Consider the following 23,162-nt stretch of genomic DNA (forward strand, 5'->3'; position numbering starts at 1 on the left):
TACAGCTTTTGCTTTTTTGCTCCCGCTCTGTCTGTCCTCTCATCCCTTCCCTGCCTCTCTCCCCATCTCTGTCCACATCCCCCCGGACCCCCCATGCTCATAGCCAGCCCCTACTCTCTCTCTCTCTGCCTTTCTGTCTTTACTACCCTCTCAACTCCCCTCCCCATGCCCTGAATAAACTCTATTCTATACTTTAAAAAAGGAAAAAAAGAAAATAAATATTTGCTGGAAAAAAGTGTATATTTAAACATCTTAAACAGTGTTATTGTGTCAGAAAACTTTTTTTTTTAAGAAAAGAGAATAATTAGGGCACTAGACAGCATTTCACTTAGAGTAACTAATTGCAAACAGACACATCAGTGACCCAAGTCCCTATGAGCACAACCATAAATGTACAGGGTGAACACTTCCATCAATGGTCAATCTGTTAGTTTCCTACGTCCTCAGTCCCCATTACCTTCGAGTCTTTGGATCTCCTCAGCTGTCACTTCCAGTGTTTGATCTGACAGGGAAGCAACTTGAATGACCTGACAGAAAAGAATGAAATGTGTAGAGATGTGTGCATATTTTTATTTTAAACAAAGGCAATTCTGTCTTTTACAAAAGACCGGGAAACTCCAAACATCAAAGACATCTTGTTTTAAGAAGCTGTCAGTGTACTGACTGGCAAATCTTACTGAATTTCAGGCCTCTTAAACCATCGGGCTGGTAATTTTACCACTGATGAATGTTCCAGAAAAAACAAAATAACAACAACAACAGAAAGCAAATCTCATTTAAAACATTAAATACAAACAACACAACAAAGAAACAAACCAACAAAAATGTTGCGGTATCAACATAGAAGTCCAAAATGATGGGTTAGGGTGAGAACCATGGCTGAGAGTTCAAGGCCACATCTTTACATAGTCTGCTTCAGCACAGCACAGGATTTCTCAAAAACACGATACTGACCTATAACAACACAAAATGGTGCCAACATTTCCCTGTACAATTGAGAAATAAAAGGAATTGTGGATGTGTCTTAACACGGTGTTTGTTTTTAAAGCACTGTCCACAGGGCCCCAAATCCAACTGGAGTGACATCAGTAAAGCTCTTGGTTGGATGTCATAGAGACACTCTGTCCATTATTTTTCAGAAAAAAAAAAAGTGTTTTTTCAGAAAATGCTTTGCCTGAAGTAAGGAAATTACTCACAGACGAGCAGTTTAGACAGAAGCTCAGGGAGTCACTTGGTTTTGTTTTTTTGTTTTTTTTTAAATCAAACAATCTAGAATTGAGGACTTTAGTTTCTAAATTTAAGTGTACAAAGTAATATAAAACCTAAACCACAGATCTGGTCACCAAGAATAGAATGCAGATGTATTTATTTTGTGGAACCCTTAAAAACAGGAGTACCACACTATCCTTTTGTGAACAGCACCCCCATACATACCAATTCATACCCTCCTGGTAAAGTATGAAGGCCAGAAACCACTCCTTGCAAAAAGACCCCAGAGATACCTAGAGTGGCTCCTATAGACCAGCACAAATGTGTCTTTACTCCAATAGGAAAACTGCTAGACTTACCAGCTGGGCAAAAGTGGTAACTTTTATTCTCTTGAAAAGTTCATCTTTTTTGTATCTATAATCTGAAAAAGCAAAACACGACATGCATTTATGTGGGTTCAGTTTGCTCTCTTTGGGCTATACTGTTTTTCTAGTTATCAAGTTATATGGCTTCACTTTCAAGTTATGAGTGTGCTTTTACACAGATGACTTGATTTTCACAAGGCAGTATGGTCTCCACCCTCCGGTGCCCTGGTTGACTGAGGAGCCTTCCTCTACGCTGCCTCCACAATGAACGGCCCGTTGTGTGGCATGCATTCTTCTGAGCTGCCTCAAATCCTTTGCAGAACAAAGCAAGGGATAAATGTCTACATTTTACAAATGGTGACAGAGACTAGGAGAGGCTGAGTTGCCTCGGGCCAAACAGCTGGTAGGGCATTTATACCCTGCCTTCTGACTCTGACTTCAAAGACAGCAATCATTTTATCCTGTGGTTGTAAACTATGCCAGAGACCTGAAAAATCAGGGGAGGGAGGGAGGGAGGGAGGGAGGGAGAGAGAGAGAGAGAGAGAGAGAGAGAGAGAAGAGGAGAGGAGGAGAGGAGAGAGAGAAGAGAGAGAGAGAGAGAGAGAGAGAGAGAGAGAGGAGGAGAGGAGAGAGAGGAGAGAGAGAGAGAGAGAGAGAGAGAGAGAGAGAGAGAGAGAGCGCACGCACGCGTGCTGGAGGTGTACTGTACAACAAGGAGAACACACAATACTTCTGCAGTAGCTGCCCACTTAAAAACGATTTGGGTGGTAAATTGTGTTTTGTGTTTTTACCACAACAAAAATCAAATCAGATCCAAGCCAATCTAAGCAATCTGTATTTACTTAGTGTTGTCCTTATAGTTTTGAAATACAACTCGAGTGAGGGTGCTTCTATTGTCGTATCAACAGCTCTTTGTGTCAGCTAGGCATGGTAGAACATCCATAACTCCAGCACTGGGAGGCAGAGGTAGGAGGATCTCTAGTTCAAGACCAACCTGAACTAACAGCAAGACCCTGTCTTCAAACAAAGAAGAACACATCTTCGTACCTCATCGAACAAACACGAAAACTCGATCTCACTTTCCTAATATCTGCTCTGAAGATTCTCACCAGAAGCTCACTTCCTGAAATTTTTCTAACAATGATGCTAATTTTAAAGCTCACATTGTTGAACTCTGCCCGCCTCTATCCTTCCTTCCCGTCCATGGTTTCTACACTGGTGCCCAGGCTCCTTAAAGACCACCTCATTATTTCAGAATTACTAAAGGTTAGCTGGATAATTGCCATGGCCTTCACAGAATGTCTCATAAACTGAGACTCCTAGCAACAAAGGAAAGGATTAAAGGTGTTTAAGATTATTTACTTGGTGTTACTAATCAGTTCCATGAATTCCCCAAAAACTCTGCACAAACCGGAAGGTTGCTTTGGAGGGTAATCTAAGCCTGATTTACCAAATATTCTAATAATTAGAGTCAGGAAATAATACTACCTTAGAACTAACCATCTGTTAAATATATTACGGCTCCTTCTTGCAGGGAATTAAAACTTCTCTATTTTAAAATGTCCTGAAGAGAGCAATTTGGCAAGTATACTATTATTTCTAGAAAGTTCTTAGAGCAGCTTCTGCTGGATAAGAAAGTTAATAAATGTGCCTGGATGCAAATCCGAACAGGCTGAGGAGAGTCCTCAAAAGAACAAGCAAGTTGCTACATTTCCTCCAAATTGCTTCTACCCTGCCCACCCAAAGTCACTTTTGTAAATCAAAATCGCAATAAATTAGACAATGGGAGAGCCAACATCTTTCAAGCAGCTTGGATTTTGACATCTGTCCATTGGTATCACTACATAGCTTGAAATACCTGTAAGTATAAAACGTATATACTAAAATCCCCTCTAGCTAAGCAGAGATTACACCGGACAAATACCATGTTTTGCTGTAGTTGGAAGACTGCCTTCTGCACAGCCCTTGGAGCCCACCACATCCTGCAGCCTGGGTGTCACATACCTGGTTCTGGCTGAGGCGAGCCGTCAATGGGACTGTCTGACATGGCTGCTTGGAGATACGAGATCAAGCCAAAGCCTTAAGCAGAGTTTTAAATTTTATAAAAAAGGATGGCTGGGACAACTCTGTTAGTCTGTCTTCTCAAGAGAGAGCACGGCTTTAAGAAAGGAGCTTCTGCTGCCTGGGCTCCTCTCAGACTCTGTAGGACAGGTCACCCCAGCTCAGGCACACGGGCCAGCTGTGCTTCTCTAATGAGTCGAGGGGCTGAGTCGGCCTCTCTCGAGTTACTGGAAGGACAGAGACCTGACTATCTAGGATGTTTCACACTGGGTCCAACTAGTGTCATCTAACCACCAGGCCCCAAGAATGGTCTTTGTCAGTGGTCAATAGCAGAGAGCATCGTTTTCCCCAGGTACAGTCCAAAGAATGTTCAGATTACAAAGGATTCTGCATTTTTAGAGTTCTGTCAAAACACATTACTAGCAAAGAAAAGGAAGTTGAACTCACAGAAGAAGACAAATCAAAGAAAGTAACAGAACAAGGTTTGTGGTTTCACAGACAGTGTGGCATCTGAGGTGAGGCTTGCAAAGGGCTGGGTCTAGGATGTCAAGAAACAAGGCAGCATTCTCCTCCTCCAGACCCAAGAGAACACTTGCAACAGAAACCGAGGGGAGCGTACGTGCCAAACCGAGTCTAAAGTGTTTCTGTCGGGAAGAGCACAAAGCATGGGAGGTGAGAGGAAGCCCGTGACTTCTAAGAAAGGAAGGAGCGAGTATGTTTAAGGATTCAATTCCAAGAACGGTTCTTTGCAGGACATAATCTCCATTTAAAGTTTAGAGACTCTGAAAACCACATTGAGCTCTTAAGAAATGTTTTAAAGCAAGGTTTAGCTGATCTGAGTGGAACAGGCCATTTCTTACGGGACAAATCCCTGGTAAGGACATGTGAGCTTCAGGTGGAAGGGAGCTGAGGGAGGCCACAAACCCACAGAGAAGCAGGCCAGCTGGGTGCTGCCTGCCTCGTGTGAGCCGAGAACGACGGCAGGGCAGTGTCGGTGAGTAAACAGGATTTTCTTTCATACTTCAGAAATTTAATGCACCTTATGTAGATTAAGACACAAAACTGACATCATGTGAAATGCATAAGAAGGATCCTGCAACATTACATATATTTATTTAATATTAAATATGTATTCTAAAATCTCTACAGACCTGGGTCTTCTAGCTGAGTGTAGCGAAATAAAGAAAACAGCCCCAGGCAGCATCTACTGGGGATCTCCTACACTGTGCAATTAAAATGGGACATTATCTTTTTTTAATTAAAATTATCTGCTGTACCAAAAAAAAAAAATTCTGGTTTATTTCAGAATTGTAATTTCCCTCCCAAGAAGATGCATGTTAGCAGAGCCAAGTGCTGAACTGAGGTAGGAGTCTCTTCCTGCTATAGGCTCTGGGCTTTCCTACTTCAGACCAATCAAATCCATCTTAGAAAATAGATGTTTTATGCCTTCTTTAATTCTGGCCCCAAGTTGTACATTTTATATTGATTGGTTTTGGACACAGATTGAAAAATGACAATTCTCTGTGAGGGCAATGCATTCAGTGACCAGTCAGACATCTCTGCAGAAGGCTAGCTTCTAAAAGGGATATGCGTGAAATATGGTCTTTAATTAAAAGACAACAGACTGCAGTGAAGGGCCAGTGTAGAGCACTAAGGTCAGGTCGGCTTCCTCAGACCTTCGTCTCCATGAACACTCGCCTACGAATATTCATAAGAGCATTGTTACCGTGTCTCAGGCCGGGACTGAACAAGACGACTGGGCGTCAGACAAAAAGGCCACACAGACGGCAGTCCAACACAACCAGGAACCTGGCTGTGACTGTGCCCATGTTCTAACGTTAAGGCCCCTTCAGGTGTAAGCTGATTAGCCGCAGCATGTCTGCCAGGCTCACCTGACCCCCACAGCCTGCCACACATGGCCACTGTAGATTGCAATGGCCAGCTGCTATCAGCTGATAGATGACTAGAGTCCATCCCTTCTCCCAGGGCATCAATAGCGATACTCACTTTTTTTAATCTCTTCTAGCTTCTCAATGTATTTGGTCATGCTGTTTCCTAGAAAGAGAGGGCAAATCTTAGATATGCTTTACTGTTGGGAAATGAATACCATCGTGAAATCAGGCTGAGGGTAAGCACCCTGTCAGCTGCTCTGTCCTGTTACAAGGGAACTTGGGAGAACAGGCAAACGAGCTGTGTGTGCTTGGTGAGCAGCCTTTCAGGTCAGGTAACAGCAGCTAGGGACAGGGAACCCATCAAGTGCTCTGCTCCACTGTGCACTGCCCCAACCTTCTTGGCCCCAGGCAATATAGCCACACTCCCTGTGTTTCCTTTTTATAGTCAGAGGTTTTCTGCCTCCTTCTATCCCCATAGCCTTCTGTGGTTAGGTATCCAGAGGAGGACGAAGAAAGAAGCAATCATCTTTGAATGTCTAGAAATCTGCCTCTGTGGCTGCCCAGGCAACTCTTCCCACTCCACTCTGTCTCTGCGGCTTCCCCTTCCCTTCCCCCGACCTTGTGCTTCATGCTGATGCTGCAGCCTGAACCAGACCACACAATCTGGGCACTAGTGCTCATCATGGACTTGGTGCGCCGAGGTTCCCACTGCCGTAGAGGACGCCCAGCCCTCATGTTTTATGGTCTGGTTCTACAGTACTCAGCACTAGCCAAGGTGGTTTGGAGTGTTTTCATGCTTTAAAACTGGCCCATGATCATTCTGGTTTCCAGATGAATTAAATTCTAGCTTACAAGCCAGGGCTGTTATTATTATTATTATTTTGAACTGAGTGTGCTGCAATTTGATTTGATTTAACATGGCAAGTTCTATCTTGCACCTAAATATGGTAAATGAAAAACACTCAAAATAATTTTCATTTCTACAGTTTTTGCTCCTCTTTAAACCTTGAGACTCAGCCTAACTTCAGATCAAAGTGATGTTTTCAATGAATGACATAAACTCACATTGTAAAGCACTCTTCTGAATTTCTCTTCATGTTTGGGTCAGAAACTGAGAAAAAAATATCCTGTCTTAAATCCCCAAATATATTTTCAAAATCATACCATACTTATTTGTTTTTAAAATTTTACCATGATTCATCACAGAATAAAAATCCACTATTTTAGGATTGTTACCACCACTGTGATCATCATTTTAGTCTGTTTTATCTTGTGACATGCTCTCTATCATGATAGTAAGGGTGCAGTGTACCCCTAAACTCAGGTGGTGCCCTTCTAGAAGTTCAGCAAGCAATTGGGGCTGCTAAGGAGGCCTGAAGCCTTCTCAAGAGAGACCCTGAATACATTTCAGAAGACCCTCCCAAGCTACCAAGAACCAGACAAAAAACAAATAAATCTGTTTTAGAAGCTTTGGGTTTATCTTTCTTGGGTCAAAGCTCTCTTCCACCTTTTGTGGGGGAGGATATACAAAGGGAAAGAAAGAAAGAGCCAATACTCCTTAAATGTCTAAAATAAGCCTTTTGACCGGAGAACTAACCCGGGAATTCCACAGCAGAAGCCATCGACTCTTCCTGGATCCCACCCCTCTTCCTACTGCAGCTCTGAACTCAAGTGTGGACTTGCCAGTCAACCCAATGAGGTTCTTAAGAAAAAGCCAATTAGTTTGCTGCTCAGCGTCTTACAGTCTTATCCTAAAAACACTTGACACAAGAACCCTAGTGACAGGCCCCTTCCTGTCTCCTTCGCTGTGTGTGCTTCAAGTGGCAGTTTCTTTAGGTTGGGGAGCTTCAGGCAGTCTAGTAAGAAAGCTTGGCTCATCAATTAGCCCAGCAAAGCAGCAATGATTGGAGGATTAGTGTCCCCAAGGTTTCTTGTGTGGTTCAGAGAACCACCTGGCTCTTCTGCCAGTGTTTATTGTAACTGGTCGTGAAGATCGAACCCCAGGCCTCCTGTGTAGGCAAGGACTCTACCCTAGGTGATGGCCACGGTTCTTCTGTGGTTTTTAAAAACATTATAACCTGTATAAAGTGCTCTTTCTTTGATCATAGGACCACCAGATGCTACAAACTCCCTAAGGAATGGAAAACAACAGCTAGCCTCATTTATTTTATCTTTTATTAAAATTCTGCAGTGCTGGGGATTGAACCCACGGCCATTGAACATACTAAGTGAGTGCTCTACCACTGAGCTATGTGCCCGATCCTGAAAGCTAATTTCTTCACTATCAGTGTTTCCTGCAGGTTTGCATAGCACTCCATCTCACATCAGCAGACCTCCACCGGACGCTCAGAGGCAAGGGCTTCCCCGAATCCTTTGTTTTTCCTACTGAAGGAAAAAGGCAGGAAATCAAAACCCTCTTGTATTTCTACAAATACCTGGGGAAAATATGAGCAAATCTAAAGGGGTAGTGACAAAGCGTTTTTCTTTAGAGCCTCCCGCTCTTCTCCAGGTATGGAGGAGACAGACAGCAGAGGGCTTTTCACACGGCTTCAGCTAGAGAGAGGAGACAGCGAGCGAACGAGCGAGCAAGTGAACGGGAGGACTGCCCCCGGCCCTGTAAACATCCGAGTGTCTGAGCAGTGGTACTTTATCAACTGTTTCCTAGTAATGTGTCAAGTAAGCACTTTGTCTCACTACATCTAATTGCAACAACATTACTGGAAATGGAGGAACTTCATAGGTCATTTATTTACAAACATGTCTTTTATACCAGAGGAGCCTGAAAAGCTATCAGAGAACTAATCTTTTAAGACTTAAAAAAAATCAAGTATTATTGCCAAATTTCCCTAAATAAGACTAATTAAAAAGCCAGACAAAGGAAAATAAAAGCTCAGCAGCCGTCCACTGCCCAGTACTGAACTGAGCTCTAGTGTGGCTGCCGCCAGCAGCTTGCTGACTTTTCCAGCACAGTCCTCACGGCTTTCCTGGAGCTCGGCTAACCTTCATTTTCTAATGTCCCCACACTGGCTTCTCCAGCAGGAAGGAGCTTTTCCCTCCCTGCACTCCTACAGCAAGCAGCTCACAAGGCATTTATCACTGACTGGACTGCCTTCTCTACCCTCCTCAACAGAGCGCCCAAGGCTATTTAATCCATGCACATCCACACGTACACTCACAGTCTTACTCCTGTGTTCTAGTGTAGGAGACACTGAAAAACACTGGCTGGGTGAAACATACTCCGAAACTCGGCCGTTGGAAAAGTCCTGAGAGTAAGTTATTTCGTAATGTAAGCGATCACACCCTGTGATTCACACACCCGATTTTCTGACTTTCTTTAAATGGTGATGTACAACTTGATTGATACACGATTATGTTACAGGGTACCTATATGAGCCATCGACTGCGGTGGCCTCGAAACGCCTAAGGCGATATTTAGCTTCTACCTTGTTACCACTCAAGTTGCAACGAAAGATCTCTAACAAGAGTTCCCCAATTTGAATCAAGAGAAAGAAACAACTCCATCAGTAGCCCTGTGCAAAGACAGAGTACAATCGATTCAGGGAGTGACTCACTGGTTTGATTTTTTTTCCCCCATTGTGTTGCTATAATTTAATAAGGCTATTTGTACTGAGCATGTAACAAAAGCAAATGATTTTGAGCAGCAGTAACTAGAGAGGGTAAGATTTATAAGGCAGGAATTCAGTTGCTAAGAGACAGCTCCACGGCTTTATTTTTCCTTCAATATTTCCCTCCTCTGTGGAGAAGTCCTTTTGGCTCAGAAGGAGCAGGAAGCGTGAAAGGAGGCACAGTGGTCCTTTGTTAACCCAGATGAGTTATATGTGGGTCTACAGCTTTCTGGTTTGTAAAGGCCTTTCACACACATTCCTTCCCTGACGTAAGAGACAAATCAAATACCAAATAAAAATGAAGTGCACGTAACCTGTAATGAGCTTGAGTGCTTAAGATCAAAACTATTAGTGAAGAGTCAGGAAAAGGAGAGACTAATGAAGAGAAAAGGAGATGATTGGTTGTAACAAAAGGGAGGTGACAGCCACAAAAATAAAACCATGCTAGGAAGACCAGTGGAGGAGGGCTGCGGGATTTGGATTGCTGCAGAAATGGGTAAGACTGAGAACAGCAACGAGAGAGGATGCTGCAACAAGGAAAGATGAGCCCAGCTCAGGGAGAATGGGCCGGGCTACACACGCCCCTCAGCGAAGCCGCTGGGCTGCACACAGACCCAGACACAGTGCTCAGTACACAGCTGGGACTGGACAAAATGCTCCCAGGCACGGCCAGATTCACCTAGGACCTATGAAGCCCAGGAAGTGCTGGGAGTCAGTGTAATTCTGAGATGTCAGCCACAGCTCCACCAGGGTACAGGTTTCTGTGAGAAGTGGAGTCAGGAGTACAGACACAAAAGAGCCTCTTCCAAGAGGAAGGGACCTGCCTTTCAAGAAGATAAGACACGCCACAGAGTTCTTGATTTTGTGTGTGCATGAATGATTCTAAATTGATCACTATTCTATAAGAAAGGATTAAAGGCTCATCTACTTAGCCTAGAGATGGGAACTGCTCATTCGTTCCGCCCATTTCCATGTCTCTGGCTACGGAGCTTAAAAACACGCCAAGGTGAGACCTTCTCCCTGCGGCGTGGGCTCTCCGGTCCCTCTTAGTGTTTTCTTGAGGAAGACTCCTCAACATTTTACCTATGGCAATGCTAACCTTTGGGCAAAATGAAGTGTTCAGGGCTGCTGTACCCCTTGAGAGCCCCCAAAGGCAGGCAGGCTGTCCATCCTAGCACATAACCCACAAGTTCTGCACACAAAAATACGTGAAAATGCAAACACTAAAGACCTCTCCCTAAAGTTGATTGATGGCTAAATGTGAAACACACACAAAACCAAATGTTAGGAAAGGATTTTGCTCCCACAATGACTATAAAATATTTGGGGGCTTGAAGCAATAAGGCATGCTCTGGCCCTTCCAAAAGCTATTATAGAACTAGTTTGAGAGACTTTGCTTCTAGGAAAGACGGGTAGATGTAATTTACCCCTCTAGTTAAGTCCCACAAAAACCCCAGACAACCCACAGCATGGGAACATACATCTGAAAATCCTATTTCTGTTAAGAGTCCAGGATCCAGAATAAACAAAAGAACTTACAATGTGGAAAAGTAAGCACGTTTCAAATGAGCACCTCATCTGAATAGGCATCTCTCCATAGGAAATATACATGCACCAATAAGCACACAACGGTGTTCACCGTCCTTAGTTATCGGGAATACACAAGTTAAAAGCTCGTAAGATGATGGCCAGCACGGTGGATGAAGAGCAAGCATTGGTGAGGGTGCGAGAGGACACATCCCTCCCACACGGCTGCTGGCAAGGTAAAGTGATACGGCTTGATTAGAAAACTTTGGCATGTCTTCAGAAAAAAAAGAAGTATCATATGACTAGTAATTCAACCCCTCCATATATACACACGAGAACTAGAAACACATGCACACAAAAACTTGCATATATTGATGCTCTTAAGACACACTACACTGAAAAAGTATGGGATACCCATATAATAGGGCATTATTTGGCAATGGAAAGGAATGGAGTACCAACTTATTTTAGGCAAGCCTAAAATATACTACACTATACAATGGTCAGAATAGGCAAATCCGCAGAAACAGAAAACAGGTCAATAGTTCTCAGCATAGTTAAAATGTTAATTCTCTCCAAACTGATAAATAATTCCCATAAAAAATCAGCCCTTTTATAAATGTAAATAGAATTATTCTTAAACGTATATGGAAAGGCAAGGGAATAGTTAAGAGAATTTTGCGAAGAACAGAGTGAGAGCAATAAGGCTACCCCACTCTGGTATCCAGTTTACTGTGAGGCTACATTCATCAAGACTGTGTGATATTGGCAAGAGACTACATATGCAGATCAAAGGGACAAAACAGAGACCAGGAAATAAGCCACATAAATATTCTCCCGACTGCTGACAAAGATGAGGGTGTCAGAGCAGGAGGACACTCCTAAATTAGAAAGTTAATCGTCACCTAAGCCAGCCGACTTCACATAAAAGCAGTACAAAATGTATCTCGAACTTTAAACGTAAAACCCAAAGACTTTCGGGAGAAAAGGGTGTCTGGGGTATAGTTTAGGCCAAAAGTTCTTAGATGATGGGATAATGATTACTAAGAGAAAACAGATAAAAAACGGACCTCATCGAGATGAAAAGCCTTTCTTCCTCAAAGATCATCGGGAGGAGAGGACAAGTTAGGGATGGAGAAAGGACACTTGCAAACCATGCCGCACCAAGGCTGGGGGTCCAGACAGCATAAGCAACTGGGAAGTCAGTGGTAAAAATGCAAGCAATCCAGTCAGCACCGGACCGCAGCAAAGATGACAGAAGACAAACAGGTGCAGTCACCGGGCAAGTGGGCAAGGGTGACGCTAGGATCCTGTGGGCCTCATCAGGATGGGCAAAACAAGGAGTGTGATGCCAGAGGCCTAGTGCAGGTGAAGGTGTGGACACAGTCACTGCTCATCACCTGCTGCTGGGCGACGTAGCCCCTTTGGGAAAGTGTTTGACAGTTTCCTAAAACATCGAGGCCTCTGGAGGGGGGAAGATCAGGAATTCAAGCTGGCCTGGGCTCTAGAAGGATTTGAGGCCAATCTGAGCTACCTGAGACTTTGTCTCAAAAAGGGAAATAATGAACAAAAAAGCAAGTTGAATCAAACCAAATTACAATACGACCCAGCAACTATGTCTCTAAGCATTTATTCCAGAAAAAAACCTAAGACCTGCTCACACAAAAATCTGTAAATCAACGCCTACAGCACTAGTTTTTAAACTATCCCCAATAGGAAACAGTGTTAATGTCCTTCAACAAGTAATTGAATCAAGTACAGCCATACCAGGGAATACCAGCCGGTCACAAAGGAACAAGCTGCAGTTACACAGCAAAACTTAAGCTCCAGAAAGTTTGCCCCAGTGGAAAATGCCCATGCAGTCTGGACATGCATGACTCTGTGGTAGAGCAATGGCCTAGCCTGTTTAAGGCTCTGTGTTTGCGCCTCAGTGACACACAAGTAAAGACAGCAAGGAAGGAGACAGAGGAGTGGAAGAACACGATCCAGAAGGCTGTATTCTGTGCAGCTCCATTGAATGGAAGACAGAATGAGAGGCAGGAAATCTGCAGTTGTGGGGATCACAGAGGGATGGAGTGACGCATGGGCAGGGCTCCTAAAGGGCAGCATGGCAGCCTCCTCGGGGATGGCAGTGCTCCACAGCTTGGCTGCACCTATTGATGCTGCCATCACCATAGCAATAGCAGGTTCAGAGATGCTGGGTGAGGAGTGTGTGGAATTTCCATTTCATTTCTTACAAGCGCATGTGAATCCACAATTATCTCAAAATAAAAAGCTTAATTAACAAAAAGCATTTAAAAACTCTCGGGATATAAAAGGATTCCAACATTTAATATGCACTACAAAATCAGATGTTAAGTACTGCATTAAATATTAAAATTAATTTCAGATACCATTATTGAGTCAAATTTTGGTTATGGCTTGGATTGAATAGATAGAAGAGGGTGGCACAAGTTCTTATTAGATTTCCATGAGAAAAAACTTATGAAAGTATACATAAAACCAAGATGTCTGAAATAAACCTGGGGTCTTAAATATTTATTTTATTTTATTTATTATGGTATAAGAAATAGAACCGAGCAAATCAGAAAATCTCCAGGTCACAATTTTCACCTCTTAAACAGTAGTAATATTTCTGCTTGCCATTCACACAGGATATGTGCAAGAATAAACATCTGTGTAGCACAGGAAATGTTTTAAAGAAGTAGTACATGCAAACCTGGTCCATTGAAAATGTGTGCATCTATGCAAGAGAGGGAAGTGCAAAATGGGAGACTGATTTTCAAGGAGCCTGGAGAAAGGTAAAGGCCGTGTGAGCAGACACAGCTCCCCTTCACCTCCCTTAGGTGTCTACAGAAAACTCTGAATTGTGAGGTAAAGGCTGAAGGGAAAAGAAACAAGTGACCAATTCTCACAAGACCTCCAATCCACTGGGATCTGGGCAGCATCAGCAGCAGAACTCAGATGCAGACAGCATAGAAGTTAGCAGGACGGCTCGCTTACAGCTAACTGCCTTTCACTGAAGGGCAGCACTAATTCAATCTCAGCTGGTGTCGTCCCTTACTCAAGGCAGTCAGACTCCACGTGAGTCTCGGGGCTCTAATTGCGAAAGCCACAACCCACAGCCGTTCTCCGGTCTCCCAGAGTCCACACTTACACATGCAGTCAGCACTCTGCAAACACTGGACCGAACAAACATGCACATGTATAATCTGCCGCTGTCAGTTTGATGGAGTACACTTAAGGTACTCCAAAATGGAATGTGACCTCCTGGTGTTTACTCAGGGTCAGCCCTGTAACTTATTGAACAATGGCTTCAGCTCCTAGGATTTCCTTTTCGTGATTTAGATGATTTCTAATGGGGTAAGCAATAACAACTGAATTTATGTGAGTACAACCTTTTTACTGATAGTCTGAAAACAGCCTTCACAGATGCCAGGCAAGGCAATGAGGTGCTTCCAGCGATGGCTGAGCCCAGTGTGATGGGTGCTTTCCTGTTTATCAATAGCTAATAGATTTTTTTTTTAATTCTATTTCTGATTTTTACATACCAGTATCCAGTCTTGACTTGACATGTTGATACCTTGGGTTCTGTGGTATCCGTCTGGTCAGATACTGCAAAAGAAGAAAGTTGACAAGGAAGGGGGTTAATGTGAGGATCATGGTGGGCAAGAGGAACACATCCTAAAATGTCAGACTCCAGAGATGAGTGAGGTTTAGAGGACCAACTGTCCCATACAGGCAGACTCTTGAGAGTGACATTCCCTTGGCTGGAGGTAATTTCCTTGTTTCTATCAAAGCATTTCCATATTTTATCAAAATAATCTCCGAGTACTGTGTGCAAAGAAAAAGAAGACCTTAAAAGGGTGTCCTCCAATGAGGTAGCTATGCTGTCCTCCTTTGACGCCATTCTTTGTACATGGCTTCAGGGCCCTCTCCTCTGGACTCTCCTAGGTTTTGTCCACAGCTCCCTACAGTGTGGCAGGCGGGATCTAGATGCTCCCGATGCTGGCAGGCCAGGTCCCCTCGGCAGGCTCTTTGGAGCCCCACACATGTCAGCGTATGGTATCCGCTCTGCGGCAGCTGAGGCTCATGTTGAGCTCGGGTGAGCTTATGGCCGGCAGAGGTGTCTATGTCAGATTTGCCTTGTGTTATGCTGTGTTCTGGTAGTTAACTCTGTGAACCCAAGCGGAGACAATCCCCCATATTAAATTCCTGTGGTGAATGCAAAAGCCACTAAGGAAGGGCAAGCGCAGAAGAAAGAGCTTTCTTGCTTTGGCCTGTTTCTGGTCTAGAGATACAAAAAGCACGTGTTCTGTCCACTCCTATGATCCATGTAACACCTGTTGGCCAGTGTTTTGGATTTCAGAGACCAAGAGGAACTTTTTAAAACTGAGGGCACCAGAAAAGATGCTTATTACCAACTCCATGGCCTGATTCCATCCCTAGGACCCGCATGGTGGAAGGAGAGGACCAACTCCGGAAAGTTGTCTTCTGACCTCAGCACTGGGGCGTGTGTGTGTGTGTGTGTGTGTGTGTGTGCGTGTGCGCATGCGCGCGTGCACACACACACACGTGCACGCACACACACACACGTGCACGCACACACACACGTGCACGCACACACACACACACGTGCACACACAATGCTGTTTTTAAAATCTTACAAAACAAACTGGGGTACCTACATAAAATTATCCATTTTAAATTTTGCCAAGTAAGTACATAAAATCCTCACAACTTCCACTTGCTATTTTTGTTTTTTTTTTTTTTTTTCTTTTTTTCGGAGCTGGGGACTGAACCCAGGGCCTTGCGCTTGCTGGGCAAGAGCTCTACCACTGAGCTAAACCCCCAACCCAGGCTATTTTGTTTTTTAAGGTAAGTATATTTGCTTTTTAATTAAATTTCTTTTTTACCACATGAAAAATAAAACCATCTGCTTTTTTTTTTGTTTGTTTTTGTTTTTTTGTTTTAAAGCACTGAGAACTGAACCCAGAGCCACTCACATGCTAGGCAACTACACTGTAACATTCTCAGCTCCACCATCTGCTATTTCAATTACCTAAAAGGTAAAGAAGAAAAAAAGAAAAGAAAAAAACCAACAAAACCCTCGGGGTAAAAAGGTCAGTTCCTTCATGTTATTAAAAAGCCAATGATATTGTCTGTGTTTTTCATTTCAAACCAGGCAAGTAAAACCTCTATTATGAACACTGAGCACCACTCCTCTGCTAGTGTCTGCAGTCACTAAGCTGACCTGCCCTCAGAAAAAATGGTGGAAAACCCGTTTCTCATTGTAATCTGTAATGGCTGCCTAGAAGGGCAGGCGATTGTGATGTCAGTTTCAATACCTTCCCCCGACGAAGATGGAGAAGGCTCTTAAGAGAAAGGATGGCATACACACATGGAGAGAGACCTAGCCGGAGTTCCCAGAGGCAAACAATATCATGAAAAATTAAATAGTGAGCTAAGTCCAGCAAAATAACACACATGCACATGCACACACACACACTGTTTCACTTATCTTCAGCTGAGGGACTGTTCTCCCTAGTCTATATTTTTATCATTTCTATACCCTATTTCCTGTTTTTCCTTCTGTTTTGTTTCCTAGCAAAGCTTCTTTTGAAAAATTCCAGGCTAGTCCCTGCTGAACCATGGAGATTTGTCCATACCTAAGCCAAAATAGCTGAGCAGTGAGGGAGCCTCTGGGGACCAGGTGTGGTGGCGGCAGAATGGTGAGGGAGGGAGTGTGGACAGCCGCAGCTGCCGAGGCCTCCCCGCCCCCGGTTTTCCCGTACATGGACTAATGAGAAATCCATATGCTGCCGGAGAGACCGTCAGGTCCTCTCCGAGTTCTCAGCTCAGTTCAGTTCTTAGTCTTTGGTGGACTCAAATCCACAGTAAGCTCTGTGGGCTGCATTGCCAGCACAGTGCTGCAGGCTCTAAAGAGGAGGCACGCTTTCCTCCTGAAAACCCCGGCCTTGGGATGGCAGCCTCTTGACCTACTGACCAACTGGCTACGTTTCCAGTATATGCACAGGCTGGAATGGTGGGGACTGAAAGCACTGTGAGGAGAAGCTGTTCCTTCTACAAAGACTTAGTGAGCACAGTTCATCCCACGGACATCTATTACTGAGTGCCTAGAAGAAGTAGGTCCCTATGTGGGACAGAGGTAAAAACAGGCCTGGCCAGCAGCTCTTGCTCCCTGCCAGTATATAGGTGTCAACGTGATGAACAAAGAGAGGGAGCAGAGGGGGATGGGAACTCGAGACCTTAACAAGAACAAGGGCAAGGAACAGCTAGGAAGGAACTTGCTGAACCAAATTCTGAGGGTCATGGAGGTCAGTGAAGTGTCAAAAGTAGCAGGTGGGCACTCTAAGGCCCTGACAGAGAAAAGCATGGAATCAATGTGCGGGTGACTTCTCAAGAAATCCAGTGGACAGTGGAAGGCATGGATTACTGTGGGCCGTGAGAGAACAAATGTCATTGGAGAGCCATGTCGTAGGCACATCACAAAGGGCCTTCTATCAAAACACATACGGCACTGCATCGTGTTCTGTCAATCAGTAGATTCCAACAGATGCAATTTCACCAGCTCTGTGCCCAGGGACTTTTATCACGGTCTGGAGACATTTTGGGTTGTCATAACTGGGTAGTAGGGTGTACCCTTAGCATTTTCTAGAGGAGACAAGGGACACTGGTTAACATCCTATAACATGACACAAGAGCCAGCCCAGATGTCAACGGTGTGGAACTTGAGGAGCCCAAGGGAAGATGAGGGGAGGCCGCTGAAGGCTTAGGGCAGAGTGATGAGACCTTATTTACCTTTTGGGATGACTGATCTGCAAAATGTGGAGAATATGATCATAGACAAGAAAAGAGGCACAAAAATCAGTTAAGGGGATAGGAAGCCCTAAAAAGAAGTCTCGAGAAATCTTTGAAGTGTGAAGCTGGGGTTGCAGCTCTGTGGTAGAGTTTGTTCCTAGTGTCACCCTAACCCTATCTTTATAATGCAAAGTCAACATGGCTGCTCGCAGACCACTGTACAAATGAGGGCAGTGGCACTCTAACCCCCAGAGAAGGCAGTAAAAGAAACATATATGCAAAAGCATCATTGTGACATTTGGGACATATTAAATATGAGATGTTTGTAGGTTATCAAAAATGCAAATGTCCAGCTGGCAACATGGGCATAGAGATCAGGAGAGAGCCAGGCTAAATAACGATTTGGGGATAATTTGACTATAAGTAGTGCATGAAACCAGGGAACTGGCCAATATCACTCTAGGAAACGGTGCACACTGAGAAGAAATTTCCTGACAGTAGCAGCCAGGTGGGGAAGAGAAGCCTTGGCTGGGATTCAGGAGAGGCAAAAGACAGTGGAGTAAACACATTACAGAAGAGTTAAGCAACCAACACAGAGCAAAGCTGTCAAAGCCAACAACATGAGGCCACACAAGAGCAGGCGAACGGGAATCCAGGTAAAGCAACAGAACAGAAAGATGTCTGAGAAGGAAGGGGTGGGAGTAGTAAGGCGACTGATGTCTTTCTGATCTTCTCTCCAGAGTTGCCAAGGCTGAGCTCGCTGTCTCTGTCTCTCTCTGTTTGGCGTTATTTGTTTTGGGAGGAGAAAGGATTTAAGGATGCTTACAGGTGAATGAGCAGATGCCTAGAGCCCAGGTGGAACGGGAAACTTTTGATACATAGTTAAAATAAAGACAAGATCTGTGGTCACCCTGAAGTTCACCATGAGAGAGCAAGAAGTCGGGAAAGTCCATGTTCGTAAATTACTACAGGCGTTTTTAGAAATGACCAAATATGTCAAGGGCCCTTTGAGGGACATATCACTAAAGAGGCAGTACCTAAGTCACTCTTCTGTGTCTGTGATAAACATCATGACCAAAAGCCACCTCAAGAGGAAAAGACTCGTTTGACTACATGTCCTGATGTTTGTCCATCTTGGGACAGGGGTCCAACCTTGTACCTCTCTCAGTATCTGTTCCAAACCTTGTGCTAATAAAGGAGATACCTGCCAAGTACAATGAAGCCCAATGGCACACACGTGTAACTCAGCTGCTCTAGAGGGTTAGGTGGGAGGGCTGTGAGTTCTAGGCCAACCAGGGCAACTCTGTAAGAAGCCAATCCCCCACCCCCACCAACTCAACACGAAGAGAAGCACATGCATAAATGTGCGCACGCACACACACACACACACCATGAAGGCCTATGCACATTAGTACCACAGGAGTAACACACCATCTGAGGCTCGTGGAAGTCTGAAAGAAAGTCGTTCAGAGATTGGGTTAAGAAAACAGGTTTCATGGAAGAATGGGCGCTAGATAACGAGTGAGGTGGAAAACGTATTCCAAGTAGAAGTAAATTCTAACAGCAAAGCCATTTTAAGGGTATGTTTGAAAAACAAATTGTTCTATTAGGTAAGGAAAGCTGAAAGTCAGCAGAGTGGCAACCACTCCTCTCATTTAGTAAGCATGGCCTATGTTGTTTGACATCTGACTGAGCATTTAACCGTTAGCCTCTGCGAATCAGAACTCCTGCCAGGGTTTTCACCGGAGCTCGCTGGTAAGTTTCCATGGGTCTCATGAAACTCTTGAAAAATTCTGTGTATGACAGGGTCCTGGGTTTCCACCAAATTTCCAAAGGGTTATGCAATCCCCAAACCTCAATAGCCATAGGCTGTGCAGTCCTGGAGAGTGAGGCGCCACAGGGATGAGCCTGACTGTGGACTAGGAGTGAGGACCAGCTCTTCTCAACAATGGGACGCACTGAAAATACTGAGGTGAGTCGGACAGTCACAGCAGTATTTTAGGAGGCCACTGCTTTGCATACCGACAGATTATGCAAAGTAAGATGCAGCTCTGTGAAGATATGAATCTGGAGAAGAAAGATTAACGAGAAGCTTTCTGAAGAAAAACTACAACAGCACAAGGCAAACCACCAGCAGCAGACGCCTGAACCACAGGAGCTTCTGATTCACCATCTCTCAACAGAGGACTCGTGCTGGTTGGCACACTTGCGTTTTGTTTTTCTTCTTTAAGTCACTGTACATTTGCTTCAGAATCTCCCCACTTGTATGTCTGTCCACAAATGAGGGGAGTGAGAATTGGTCCTTAGGTAATCTCACCTAAAATAGGGGTTTTCTTTTTTTTGTTGTTGTTGGTGGTGGTGGTTTTTTTTTTTTTTTTGGTCAGAGGAACTTTTAAAAGTGGATGTCTTGGGGCTGGGGATTTAGCTCAGTGGTAGAGCGCTTGCCTAGGAAGCGCAAGGCCCTGGGTTCGGTCCCCAGCTCCAAAAAAAAAAAAAAGAACCAAAAAAAAAAAAAAAGTGGATGTCTCAATTGATCCTGTTATGCTAATACCCAGCAGTCATCTTGACTCCATGTACACTGATACCTTCTTCAGTAGCCACTATTCATGGTAAACTGTGTATTTCACAATGGAGTCAAGCTTTCCCGTCCCATTAGACTGTGGTTTTACAGTCCGCTGACTGAGACATGAGGCCTATGGCTTTCCTCATCTCCAGACTCCGGTGAGCCTGGGATGATGACGGAAGGAAGTGACGATGACGGAAGGAAGTGACGTGCTGGGAAAGGCCATACAGCTTCCACCTGGCTCTCTTGGGCCACCTGCTCTTAGAATTCAGCCGTCAAGAACGGAAAGGTCCAGGCCACATGGAAAGGGCATTTGTGAGGGAGCTCCAGCCAACAGGCAGCATCAACAGACAAACACATAAATGGAGGTTCTGACAGAACCGTAGCTCCACGCTGTCTGCGCAATCACATGAGGTTTTCATGAGAGAACCATCGAGCAGGGCCAGGAGGGATAAATGGAAGAAGGCTTTCTGCCAAGCCACTAAGTAAGAGTATTATTCGGAGCAAATCAACAGATCACAGGAGAAGTGCCCCACTCTTATTCTCTTCTGCCAAGATTCTTAAGTCTAACGGTGGCAAAAGCCACCACTCTCTGTCTGGATTTTACTGTCATCCACTGCAATGACTACTGGTCCCTGCCATTCGACTGTGGTTCTCATGCCAGCTAACCAACATCAGAAATCTACTCGCCAAGCAAAATGCAGACTTTGCCTGAAACTCTCTTGATCCTTCTATACCACAGGAGAGAATGTTAAAGCCACCCCCCACACACACACCTGTCTACTGCATTGGCTTCAGTAATCTCTCCCTCTCTGACATACCACTGATACATGACTCATTCCCTTAATTACTGTGTGTCTCAGGATTCCACCTTCTCACTCAATACACGCTCTCTGAATCAGACTCACACGGGTTTCCTTTTATAGGCTTCCACTCTCTGAATGGTGGGATTCTACCCTTAACTCCTCCTTTCAGTTTCAGACATCTTCACTTATTGTCAAGTGCTTATGGAGCTTCTCTGGCTGAGGATGGCAGTGAGGATCAGGTAAGGCAACCTTATCGCACGTTCTTGTAAGCATGTCAGAAGAAACGTGAGCGAATAAGGTCTTTGAGGCTGTGGATGACTGGACTAGAGAACAGAATGGACACATCATCAGCTTTCACTCCCTCCCAAAACCTCAGTAAGGATTTCATTAAGAAATATCTAAGGACATAAACAACCCAAATGCAGAAAGAGGGGAAGTGATGGCAACTGAGCGCTACAGTGCTCAAACCCAGAGAAGCGGTGACTGTGGAGGCAGAATCCTAGGGAACAGGCAGTTACGTGGATGGCAGAGGAGTAGGCCCTGTATCACTAGACATCAACAACTGAAAATGATCGACTGGCTTGTGACAGCTGAAGGGTCAGAAGTGCCAGGAGAAGCCCAGGACAGTTTTTAAAAGGCCAAAGAATTGGGTGCCTCAGGCGTCCCCCACAATGGGAAAGAAACGGAGTGTCTACGTAAGGGTTCATGAAAGCTCTTAGGAGTTGGTTCTCAAAAATCACCCCACTCCCACACATGTACACGCCACTGTACCAGACAATTATCCTTTGCCCATCTTGGTAAATGTCACTGTCTGTAGCTCACCATCGGCAGGCCTCTTCTCAATAAAAAATAAAATTCAATATCTCCATCACCTTTTAAAATTTACTCAGAAACATAAATGGACAATGGGGTGGGGGTAAAAGAAGCCTGAGAATAGCATCGGTGTCCTTATGAAGAGACACGAGTGGTCAGGGACATGGCTCGGCTGGTAGAGTGCTTGCTATGTGAGTAGGAGGACCTGAGCTCTAATCCCTATACCTCACATAAAAAGCTAGGCACGATGGTATGCATGTACCTGTAAGCCTAGCAGTGGGCAACAGGATGGGGATGGGGATGGGGATGGGGATGAATAGATTCCTGGAGCTCACGGAACAGGCAGCTGAGCTCAAGCAAAGAGCCCCAGGTTCAGTGAGACCCTGTCTCGAAACAGAAGATGGAGAGTGGCAGAGGAAGACACTGAATGCTGAATTTGACCACACGTGCACGGGGATGAACACGTGTGCATGCATAGACCACACCTATACCCATGAATAAACTTTTTGTTGTCTGTTTTTTTTTATTTATTTATTTATTTATTTATTTATTTATTTATTTTTTAAGAAGTGACTCACTATGTAGCCCTGGCCGTCCTGAAACTCTCTATGTAGACAGGCTGGCCTTAAACTCACGAAGATCTCCTTGTCTGTGCATCCTGAGTGCTGGGATTAAAGGCCTGTGTGCCACTGTGCCTGGCTTCACAAGTCAACTTTTAAAAAACACAATGTAACATTTTAAAAAGAGACACCAGTGAATGTCTCTCTTCTCACTTTCACTGTGAGGATTCGGTAAGAAGGTAGCCATCTACAAATAAAGGCAGTCCTCAGCAGGACTGGGATCAGCTGGCACCCAGAGCTTCAAGACATATTGTTAAGTGGGGGGAAAAAAGCAAGTCAAAACACCATATGTACAATATAACATTTATGGGAAACAAAATTACAATACAAATATCTCTTTGCTACCCGGCATAAAATTTTCAATATAGTGTATAGAGAGAAAGTTTTGGGAAAGATAATTATTAAAAAATTATGGTGATAGTGATGTAGGAAGAATTTCTACATTATTTATAAAAATGTAGGATAAAAATAAAATTTGATATTAAGAATTACAAACAGTGATAATGATGTAGACACATTATTCATTAAGAAGTATAGAGTCAAAGTAAGGGTATATAGAAACTCCAGGAAAAACAAAAAGGAGGAAGGAACTTAAATTCTAATTATTACTCGTTGTTCAAAAAAAAAAATCCAAACACTATTTATGCAGTCACCAACAATGGCAACAAAAAGGAAATAAAAGGCTCAGGCATTAGAGCAGGAAGCTAAGTGTGGAGGGTCATACTTGTAATCCTAGCACTCAAAAGCCTGAGGCTGGAGGACGACGGTGAGCTCCAGTGTGAGACCCAATCTCAAAAGATTAAGAAAAACAAAACAAAAAAGACACAAAGACATTTTGCAGAAGAGGTTATCTAGATG

General features: G+C 44.1%; 1 protein-coding gene across 3 annotated transcripts in view; it reads right to left on the reverse strand.

Moving 5' to 3' along the window:
• The window catches only part of Cep41 (centrosomal protein 41), a 41,069-nt gene that overhangs the window by 12,133 nt on the left and 5,774 nt on the right, over window positions 1-23,162 (reverse strand). For 2 of the 3 annotated variants that reach the window (XM_039108120.2, NM_001415927.1), the window contains exons 2-5: window positions 14,232-14,295; window positions 5,643-5,690; window positions 1,569-1,630; window positions 458-527 (exon numbers count right to left, since the gene is read on the reverse strand). In XM_039108120.2, coding sequence (XP_038964048.1) covers window positions 458-527; window positions 1,569-1,630; window positions 5,643-5,682 — 172 coding nt within the window. In that variant the 5' untranslated portion in view covers window positions 5,683-5,690; window positions 14,232-14,295. Of the gene's footprint in view, window positions 1-457; window positions 528-1,568; window positions 1,631-3,578; window positions 3,686-5,642; window positions 5,691-14,231; window positions 14,296-23,162 lie in introns of those variants that run through there. The other variant, NM_001025770.2, reaches the window with a different exon arrangement.

Source organism: Rattus norvegicus, chromosome 4 (assembly GCF_036323735.1).
Source record: "Rattus norvegicus strain BN/NHsdMcwi chromosome 4, GRCr8, whole genome shotgun sequence".
NCBI lineage: Eukaryota > Metazoa > Chordata > Mammalia > Rodentia > Muridae > Rattus > Rattus norvegicus.